The 11,033-nt window shown below is 38.0% G+C and overlaps 1 protein-coding gene across 1 annotated transcript in view; it reads right to left on the reverse strand.

Annotated features, from left to right (window-relative positions):
• LOC101853569 (major facilitator superfamily domain-containing protein 9) overlaps positions 1-10,515 on the reverse strand; it is an 11,368-nt gene extending 853 nt beyond the window's left edge. The window contains exons 1-7 of the mRNA XM_005102071.3: positions 10,309-10,515; positions 8,262-8,349; positions 7,468-7,511; positions 5,975-6,104; positions 5,161-5,370; positions 3,439-3,648; positions 1,277-1,424 (exon numbers count right to left, since the gene is read on the reverse strand). Of these exons, the coding sequence (XP_005102128.1) occupies positions 1,277-1,424; positions 3,439-3,648; positions 5,161-5,370; positions 5,975-6,104; positions 7,468-7,511; positions 8,262-8,349; positions 10,309-10,386 (908 nt within the window). The 5' untranslated portion in view covers positions 10,387-10,515. The remainder of the gene's footprint in view (positions 1-1,276; positions 1,425-3,438; positions 3,649-5,160; positions 5,371-5,974; positions 6,105-7,467; positions 7,512-8,261; positions 8,350-10,308) is intronic.
• Between the last annotated feature and the right edge of the window lie 518 nt (positions 10,516-11,033).

The following is an 11,033-nucleotide window of genomic DNA, read 5'->3' on the forward strand; positions in this document are numbered from 1 at the left end:
CCTCATACCCCTGTACTAAAGTAAAAAAAAGTATGTTGTTCCCGCATACGATGAGACAACTTCCTGGGCATTCAACATATTGTAGTAGGGTGGCCAGTTCCTTTCCACACCGCCTTTACTTCCCCAATTCGAAGTCAGGTACCCAATACTGCTAGGTGGGCAGGAGGGGAAGAAAAAAATCTGTGTCCGAACCGAGGCTCGAACCCGGACTTTCCGCTTTGGAGAAGAGCGCACTAACTGCTCCGCCACAGCACCCTCTCCCCCTGTACTGGTAGGAACAAATTTGTTTTATTTCTGCTTCAGTGAATAAAAGAACAAGAAATCAAGAAATTTTAGTGATTTTAGTAAGTTACAGTGACAACTTTTCCTTTTTAGGAACAAACCAGTTTCATTAAACATAAAACAATGAACAAAAGAATTTAAAAATGCACAGAAAATTGAGGTAGCCAACCTGGTACCGGTACTAATACTGAGAGTAATTTTCCATTTACAAAAAAAAAAAAAGGAAAAAAAAGAAGTTTCATTTAGATATCTAAATGAAATTTCTTATGATCGTCGGTCGTGGCATGCTGGAAAATAATAAACGGGGGGCATTGAATAAGGAGTGGGGGGTGCGGCAATAATCTGAAAATTAATAGTGAGGGGGGTGGGCGCTTGTTCGATACCTTAGAGTAAGATAAACAAAAACAAAAAAACAAACAAGAGAGATAAATGAGTGAGATCAACTTTAGAAATTCTTTATAAGATACTGACAGGCTTCTTCTGCAAAAAAATGTAAAGTAAAAACAGAAAACCTACATAGTACATAATGGCATAGTAATTTCCATGGAAACTCTCTCTCCCTTTCTCTTCTCTTCCCCCCCCCCCCCCCCCCCACCCTCTCTCTCTCTCCCTGTCTGTCTGTCTGTCTCTCTCTCTCTCTCTCTCTCTCTCCCCCTCACTGTCAGGCCCAGAGCATAAGCACACACAATTCATAATATAAAGGAATACGAGGGACATTACTAGACTGCTGCCTCTGATCAAAATACCAAGTTTATGACCACAGTACCCAACTAAATTAGGCTGAAGTGCTTATAGCCATAGAATGATAATGAAGTTGTAGGGCCTATTTATAACATACTGAAAGAATGAATAAGATATTTAACAAAATAACAAAATGTTCTGATATGAAAGCAGCCAGAAAATTTTGTTGAGTCTTTATTTGGCCACTCCACACAATAAACGAAAAAACAAAAAGAATTTGAAATTGGTTGAATAATCGCACTCTTGCTCTCACCTTCTCGTAATTTTGCCTACAACAAATCCAGACAAAGTTGAGACAATTCCGCTGTAAGATGTCATGTATCCCATTGTCTTTGGGGATGCAACAAACTTTTGCCTCAGAACCATGGAGAAATTGGTACGGAAGATAATTACAGAAAAGCCTGTGAAATACAAAGAGGTTAAAATTTACAGTGGTTAAGTTAAAAGTATGCAAGCACGTTTTACTCAGCTCAGTCAGCATGAACTACAGATTATATCTGAAAAAATATACATGTACAGTTGAACTTGTCCAAGACAACCACCCAAAGTTGAGAAAAGTGGTCATCTTATTTAATTGATCCCACAAGGGGTGCGGGATCGGACACAGGCGGTCGGCCGGGCTTCCTACAACAAGTGTGGGAAAAGACTCACGTGAGTTAACAGGTGGTTCTCTTGGACAGTGTCATTAAAATAAAGAAACAACGCAAGGGGAAGGAGGAGGGGGGGGGGGGGGGGATGAGAGTGTTTGTTAATATGGGAAATTGTCTTGGACAGGCGGTGGTTAGAGCAAATTCGAAAGACTGTATTCATTCTTTTTGTCGTCAGAAAAAAGTGTCAATGTCTTGGGTTTAAAAACGCAGAAAAAAGAGAGTGATGGATACGTCTTCGAGAGAAGGTTTCTGACTGGTGCTTGTGAGACTGCATGTAATCTTTGATTAGGCCTATGATGCGCAACGCGTGTGAATGCTGTAGAACACTACAGAAGCCTCTGTAGGAATAAAGATTAGTCAAGTAACCAGCTGCGCTTGAAGAACTTATAAAGAGCTTGTTAAAAAAAATAATAGAAGAAAAGTCTCTCAACTTGGAATGTCTGATTCTTAAGTCATCCACGCATTCACAAAGTTGAAATAGATTATAGGCAGTCGGGAAGTAGTCGCTTGGAAAGCCGCATGGCTGATTGCTCATCCCTATGACTATCACCAGCAGTTTCCTCATATATATCTGTTCTCGACATTTTATACCGCACATCTGTGTCAGTACAATGAGTTGGTCTTTCTGCACGAATGCTGTAGAACAATAGATAGGCTATAGGATTAATAAAGATTAGTCAAGTCAATCCGTTGTGCTTGAAGAACTTATATATAAAGAACATCTTCAACGAATCATGCAAGTGGTCACTTGAAAACCTGCATGGCTGAGCACTCTTCTCTCTATGACTATCAGCTATCACCAACAGTTTCCTCCTATCTGTTCCTGACATATTAGAGCACATCAGTGAGATGGTCTTTCTGATTTTTTCCACCCCTTATTCAACGCCTTTTGTAGACATAACCATGATAGGGAAATCCTTTATAAAACAGTTATATTTCATCGCGTTATTAGCAAAAGCGACAGCAAATCCCCAAGGGAGGTCACTAAAATATTTGAAAAATAAGATGGTTGTGTTCCTTTCCCCCTTTGCACAGGTTCACACGATGAACGCACAGTCTGTGTAAACTCACGCTTAGGAGCCCTCCCGTGCACCGAGCAGTGTATGCATTTAGGCCACTTTGAAAAATGTAGAAATTCAGATGGTTTATTCTATGTGCTCTTTGTAGGAGAATCTATTGTATGACAAAAGAGTATTGAACTAATTTAAAGAGGTGCAGGCTTTGACACACAGTTGGGGACAGATAACATGAACATAGAATCGGAAAACTTGAAACCATGGACAGCTTGTGCAATCTGACAAGCTCCAACTGATATCTCATTGATTTTTCCTGGTTAACCTGAATTATGGATATAATAATGTCGAATACATTTTGCTACCTCAGAAAATTACAAAGTTCTATATGCCCAATCCCTAGTTTTGAGAAGTTTGATGTCAAAGATTTTGAGATTCACATTATGTCAAGCCTTTCCAAATGCAATTATTTGAATATCTTGGTAACAACTCTGAAAGAGCAGACAGAACATTTGGTTTACTCACCTCATGGTCTTAGTGACTCAAAACAGCCAAAAATGTCATATAGAATTTTGTAATTATGAGGTGGCGATTTTTCAATCCCTGTATGAGTTATCTATGCCTGACTACATAAGGTATAGACTAGTGAGTGCACAGACTGACACACACAAGATATGCAAATGAGTATAAGATGAAAACACAGAGTTATCTATCAAAACAATACAAAAATAAGAGCCAAAATAATAACAAACCTGCTAAAAATTTGATCAGGAACAAATCCCATAATTGTACCCAATCAAATTCCCGGAAAGATTTAATGAGCTTGTCAAAGCTGAAATTGATCTCATCCGAGTTTAATTTCTTTAGCGAGAAAGATGTGTCACTTCGGTGCAGCGGCCCCTCAGCTGAATCTTCATGATGTGTCACTTGAGTGTCTGGGGGTACCACCCACCACACCACAGCTGCAGAGAAAGAAAAAAACAAAAAACCCACTTAACATTAATAAATAAAAATATACAATAATAAATAGCATTTGTACAGCACTCGACAGCAAACTCTATGCGCTATACACTACCTGCAGGTATATTATTTACACCAGCAGACAATAGAACACTCAGAAACATTCTCAGCTTCCCGGGAAACATACAGGGCAAGCAGCTGATCAAAAACTCAAACACTAACAAACTGACAAAATCTTTCGCTGTTTACAGCTGGGTACCCATTCCCAAGGACACAACCCACTTCAAAACTTCTTTTCACATCCTCTATCATCAGGCAATCTCTGACCACTAACTAACACTACTGAGCTTGAGTTAAAAGAAACACATCAACATAATTAAATAAGGGTCATTTAGTGTAGGGATAAAGTACAACAGACAGTCAGAAAAATAAAGAGAAAGGGAAAAAAAAAATACAACGTACTTGACCCATTGGGACCATCTGTCTAATCATTTAATTTTGTTTCATACAATACTATGAATACATGAAAAAACAACAACCCAGATTATGGATTTATATACACAGAAAACTACACTTGTGCCTGTAGAAAAAAAATAAGACAACAAACTTGTGGGATCTGCATGTATGTGGGTGATTTGGGACAAACAGGAGATCGCTGCTTGCAGTAGGAAATGTGTTAAAGGAAAGATCTGTCACTTTAAAGTGCAGCAAGAATGTGATATATTAGCTAGAAGTCATGAAGTCTTTAAAGACATGTTTCATTTGAACTGTTTAACTCTTTGTCTCAGCTGGGGGTTAACCCACTGTGCCGGGGCCCTCTTTTGGTACAAAATCTAAAAGTGACATTTTCGTCACTAAATTGGCCAGTAAATCAAAACAAATGAACCTATTCTGATACATAGTTCTTCATTTTAGTAAAGAACTCCCAGTAAAAGAGACCTGTTTTTTGGCAATTGCTGAAAACTACATTGTAATTAATTTGACGTTAAAGTAGCTGTAAAGGAATGTGTTCAACCCACTGCCATCAGTTCACAGACACAGCAGTTCTGACCGCGAGCCGCTGTGAAAAGCTTGCCAGAGATAAGGAGTTATTGAAATTATTAAATTATTTTGATGACCAAGTCCTGAGCATGCTACAAACACATTTTACAAATGTTTTCCCGCTTTGCAGCATGCCAGACAAACTGACCTCACAGTCTGGATTTGGCCCTCAGGCTTTAATCTGGTGGCACCGGCTGGCTGACTGTTAGGGATTTCAACATGGGTCATCTGTATAATACAGTGTGTGAGTTTAAAGCACTTATTTATAACGCGTGACCCAAAGACGAAAGACCTCCATGACTCATTAGACTACGGTGTACTTAAACTAACACTTACCCCTTAATTTTCCGTACTTACACAGTTCCGAAAGTGGCTTCTTTGCATATCGTACGGAAGTTTTATGGAACTTTATACGGCGATTTTTCTTTACTGATTTCAGTAAATTTACCGAAAAACAACATCACTCAACTTACCGCTATTGAGAAGGAAAACAAAACCAGCAGTGAAAGCGACCAGACTAAAACCCCACTGCGTCTCTGCCAGGTGGCCGCCACATATTGGCCCTACGATGAACCCGATGCTGGAGAAAGAGTTGAAGTTGCCGATGACTTCAGCTTGGTACTCGGGGCTCACAGAATCCGCCAACAGGGCCTTGCAGATTGTCTGACTGTGCTTGAAACATCCTACACAGAAGAGGAGAAAAAATGCTCTAATACTAATTGGTCTATAGACAGACACAGATAACATACGGTAACGGGTAACTTGGAAAACTCAAAGTCACGGATAGCTTGTACAATCTGCCACCATTTTGCAACTGAACTGCTATATTTTCTTTCAACTTTGTAATTTTGGAAAATAGTAGTAGAAAATTATTTAATAGACCTATACTATAACAACAGACTGACAAAGCAAGGCAGTTCCTGATACACTGGTAGATGAGATTTGAAAAAAATATCACATGACACTAACCTGACTTTTTATTCATAAGTGAAAAGCAAAAGAATGTATCATAATCAGTAACTACTTTCTCTTTTTGAAATGCAGTCGAAATTTTCCTGGACGGGAAAAAGCAGTTGTCCTAATAAAGGATGAAGGCATCTTGGACGACACCATTTTAATGTACCAAAAAAGAAAAAAAATGCAAGGGGATGAAAGTGGGAGTGCTCTTTAGTAAGGGTGACCATCTTGGATAATGATGTGGCTGTTGGAACAGGTTTGACTTTAGTTACTAAAACAGAAGCTGACTATGGTGACACTAAAATCACAACATATACACATTGAACCTACCCAGAACAAACCGTCCGATGAAGAAAATTGACAGTGCTTGGTAGAGTCCGAGAGTAGTGTAACCAACGGCAGTGAGCAGGAGACACATGTAAAGACAGTAGCGCCGGCCAGCACTGTCGCTCCAGTGACCCTGAAAAACAAAAACTATTACATCAGTTGTTTTTTAAATACATAATTGAACTTAATTCATGAAAGTCTCATTATATGATCCAGGTGTGAACTCAAAATGTATCAATATTAGCACCCATATTGTACGGGTATCTTTGATTTTTGTTTCTTTGAGTTTGAGTAAATATGAGCACACTCCCATAAATTATCATAATGGTTATAATTTAAATATGGAAAAAAAAGCAAGATGGAAAGACAGAAACAAAAGAAGGAAAGAAATGAAAAAGAACCTACTTGTGGCACCTTTTAGTTTTAGCAGAGGTTTATCGGCGCTCGCAACTGCATAAGGTCATATGAACGCCAGAAGATTAGAGGGGTTACAAGAGAGTAACAAACATAAAAAAAGAAGGGGAGACAAGGACGATAGGGGTTGGATAGGAAAGAAGAAGCAAACCACACCAGAGCTCCCTTTTACAGGGACAGATAGAGTCATGCACTTCAACAGAGTGATTTTTTCCTTCTATTTTACTTTGATGAAAGGGTAAGCACAGTGAAAAAACAAAAATCATTATAATTCCACGAAAGAGCAAGATGACATGTAGAAATAAAAGAGTAGTAGGACTTACTGTTGGTATCCAATAGCATTGACACTATCAAAAGTTGTAAAAGTAAAAGTAAAACATACAAACAGATTATCGGGCGTGCTCTTGTGGCCTAGAGGATAAGGTGTTGGCCTCTCATTCAAAAGGTCCCGGGGTCGAATCCGGGTAGCGGCCGAAAAATTTTCTTCTCTAAAAATTGCCTCCTTTCACCTCCTTTCCTGCTCTCTAGCAATGTTCTGTTGTCTGCTTTCGTTTCCACTTTCTGCCCCCACCCCCTTGCCTCCTTTGTCCCTTTCTCTGGGCTCCTGACTCTTTCTGCAGCCTTTCTACTGCTACTCCTTGGCTCCTCCTAATTGCTGTCTTTCTGCTACACCCCTGAACTTCTGGTAGGAAAGATCTACACTTAGCCTTCTCTGACAAGGGCGAAAAATCTCGGAGGGCCCGTGTGCAAGTTGCGCACATTAAAGATCACTTGGTCTAAGATCGATAAAGAGTAGGCTTCGGCCACCACCCGGGCAAAATTCAAAATTTCCTACCTACTGAAAATATTAGGTGTGTCCCGCGCGCTCATATGACCTTATGCAGTTGCGAGCGCCTTAAAAACACTTACCAAAACAAAACAGATTACCAAAAGCACAATTATGAGAACTGATATGCTGTATATCTGATGAGAGAAGTGATGTAAAGGAAGATGTTCTATAGAACAAATTTATGTATCCTTGTTCACAAAATAAGCAGGTCTATCTAAAAAATAACTCGAACCGGCAATGGCAAAATACTTACAACAACTGGACTGCTAAACAGTTGTAAACCGCCATACACTGATCCTAAAGAAACAAAAATGAAATTGCAACAGTTACATCATAAAGACTTTCAAGAATATTTCATTAACAAAATGGCAGTATTTATTTCTTAAACATTTATGCATCAGAAAGGATAGGAAGTACCATGAAGGTAAAATAAGGCATTTCTTTCATACTTTGAATATATGATTTTGACATAAAAACTTTTTGCATCCCTTTATCTTTGTTGATATTTAAAAAGACCTGATCATGTCTCTAATCGGCAAAAATACAGATCACAACTCGGAGACCATATTGTACCTTTACTTCACCTCAACTTGGTTTCACATCATTCAGACTACAGTGCAACTAAATCTTCAGTGTCCCCATATACCGACGTCTGAGCACAAGAAGTGACTATATTATTAATATATCCACTTTTCACAGCTTCCAGAACAACGGGTTCGAAATTTTGACTATATTGAAATCTCTAAAACACAGTCAAAAAAGAAACGATAATATTTCAATACCGAATTCAGCTACGGCTTAAAAGTTATTTACAGAGGTAAAAGAGCGGCTTCAAATCTTACTACCCGTGTCAATTACTCCATTTCGCCCAAAAGTGGATATAGTCACTTCTTGCGCTCAGCCATCGATACATGTGCACTGTTAATCATTCTTTGTATGTTTCATGCAACGCGTCCTACTTTCTCACTGAGACATATTGATAGAGAGATAAACTTTTCAATACATTACGTCTACCGTGGGGGCGAAGATACTACTTCGATAACATACCTAAAATACCAGCAACTGTCGGTGAAGCGCCCATATCAATAATCTGAGGCTGTATCAAGGGCATGATCATACTTACTCCAAGCAGATCCTGGAAGTAAATATCACATTTTTTTAGCTGAAAAAGCAGCAGCATTCATAAGATATAATAAGATCAGTTTTGTGGATCCATGAGGGAAATTTTGGAGATGCGAATTGCAATACATAGTTAAAAAAGTAAATTACATTAAATTTTTTCATACGGAAATTAATTACTGTAATTTTAAAGTTAAGAAAATACATTTAGTAGGCCTATATGAGTAGGCTTGTGGTAATCTTGTATGGTACAAAATGTAGGGTGATGAACAGGGGCATTCGATTTCAAGACTGACATAGAACATCATTTAGTCATTTCATCACCATGACATGACCACTTACATATGTATGCATATTTTCCGCCTTCCATCTATAATTATATTAATATCTGTTTCTACCTTGTGATAAGAATAAAATCTCATATCTTGCGTCTCGAATATCAGACATATCTAATCTAATATTGTGAAGACAAATTTCAACCCAGAAGAAATCAAGGTCAAGAGGCCTATTTTTTAACTTGACCTCTCTTTATTAAGTCTTAGTGCTATTAGCCTACTATATATTTTCCACATGTATTTTTTATTTTAAAAAAAATTATTACATAAGCTAAACATTTTAGCACAATGGGAAGAAAGAAGTCTAAAGAGAACAAGGCTAATTCTTTAGGAAATGCTTTTCTTCCCCTTCCATTGTTATTTCTTGTAAAAAAAAAAAAGAAGAGCAGCCAAGATGCATCAGACTTACACGGACTAAGCATTTATCATAAGTTAGAAAGGAGAACAAATGTTTAATCACAGATTTTTGCCTGTGCATGTAATCAGAATTGATGATTAAACATAACTGTGTAAAAACCAAAGCTATCAGTCTGAATCCAGGCTGTCCGGGTCTCAGTTCATGACTAAGCATAAATCATAAGTAGGCCTCTATAAAAAAGGGGAAAAAATATTTCATCACAGATTTTTTACTGTTATCAGTATGGTACCTAGTACGGTACATTAATTCTTACTTGATAGAATATGTGTCACGACGTGGAGGAATCGGGCGCTCCTCAATTTTTGGGCACGCGGAGTTATTGGTTTAAGCTCAAAGCTTGTTAATTAATTTGCCTTGCTTTTGATTAAAAAAAACAAAACATCTCTATCTTGAATAGAAGTCAAGATATTTTTGCGATTGAAAGACGTCGTGGGAGTATCCTGATTTCAGAGGTAAAATTAAGAGAAATGGATGAAAAGTTGGGTAAGTCAAGTTCATTGTCTTGAGAGGCCTTGAAAACAGATAACTTACATAATTTTGTGCCTTTAATGTCTTTCAGTAAAATTCACACATTGGAATGAGATTTTATATAAATGGACAAAAAAGGTAGGACGTCACGCCAAAAAATAAAAATTCGATAACAGCCGAAATGGTGAAAAATTGTTTACACATGATGTCTTCGCTCTCATTATTTTGACGAGCCCCTGATTTCACCATGATGGCTCACATAGGCCTATATATAAAATGTAATCCAAAGTCATGCAGTTCAAATCCAGGCTGCAGCTCCGATCATGCCCATAGGAAATAGACTTTCATAACTTTCTCAGACTTGCAAGCAGAGGCAAACAAACATGCAAAAGAAATCTAGATCCATTCATATTCTTGTCCAGATGGTGATCTTAAATCACATCATCTTTACAATTTGCTGCATTCGAAACAGGGAGACTAATACTAGGGATCGAGCCATTCCAGGACAAATGAAAGAGCTATCACTACAGCCTGTCATCATGGTAAGCAGATTAGCTTTGTTAAAGGAAGTACTTCAGGGTATAAGAATCAAGCATCAACAAAGCCAAAAGTGTGTCTTCTTATAATTTTCTGAACTGCTCGGCGGAAACCATCATTCATTATTTTCCTTTTATGATGTAATGATAATTGCTTTTATTTGAAGAAGTACACAGTACAGTACACAGTTCAGGATTAGGTCATCTCAAGTACATACCAAGAAGCCGCTAAGATAAAATATATGCCGGAGATTTTTATTTTGGTCATTTTCCTTTCGGGGGCGAAGGTCTGACATAGCTGTGTCCTACTTTCCAGTCGGCAAAAGATAGGTGTGAAAAATGAAGATGTGGACAAAATCCCTCGCAACTCGCATTGTTTACATTTAGTTACAAAAGGGGGAAAACTCTAATCTGAGAAGGGAATGCACTCTGAAAAACAACGATGTGTCGGCGTGATATAAGCAGAGACACTAAAATATATTTTAGTGTCTCTGATATAAGTTTGTTATGTCCCCTAGACCAGAAAAATCAACATTATGAGCGGTTTGAGGCGTGGGGAAAATTAAATATTTTATTTCGGTACATCTGAAACGGTCATGCTTTAATATGACTGTGTATTGGCAATGCTTGGTCTAAAGGCATCAGCTGTCTAGGTCTAGGTGCAATTTAAGCCTCCTTCTCTTCTATTCTTTATCTTTGTAGGCCTATATTGTTTTCGGTATTTTCTTAGGTCAGGACTAGACTAGATCTAGATCTAGGGGGCATTCTAAGAAGTCATTCTTTATTTTTTCCCCATTCATTAAGAGTTACACAAAACATAAGATTGCCGAGGAAATACGTAGGTAAGAATATTGATCATTTTCTGAAAGTGTTAACTCTAAAAAACAAAAAAAAAACCCAATAAGATACAATTGTGTCAGTCTTTTGCTCTTGGACAGACGGA

The sequence above is a fragment of the Aplysia californica genome, unplaced genomic scaffold (genome assembly GCF_000002075.1).
Source record: "Aplysia californica isolate F4 #8 unplaced genomic scaffold, AplCal3.0 scaffold00311, whole genome shotgun sequence".
NCBI classification, from domain to species: Eukaryota; Metazoa; Mollusca; class Gastropoda; order Aplysiida; family Aplysiidae; genus Aplysia; species Aplysia californica.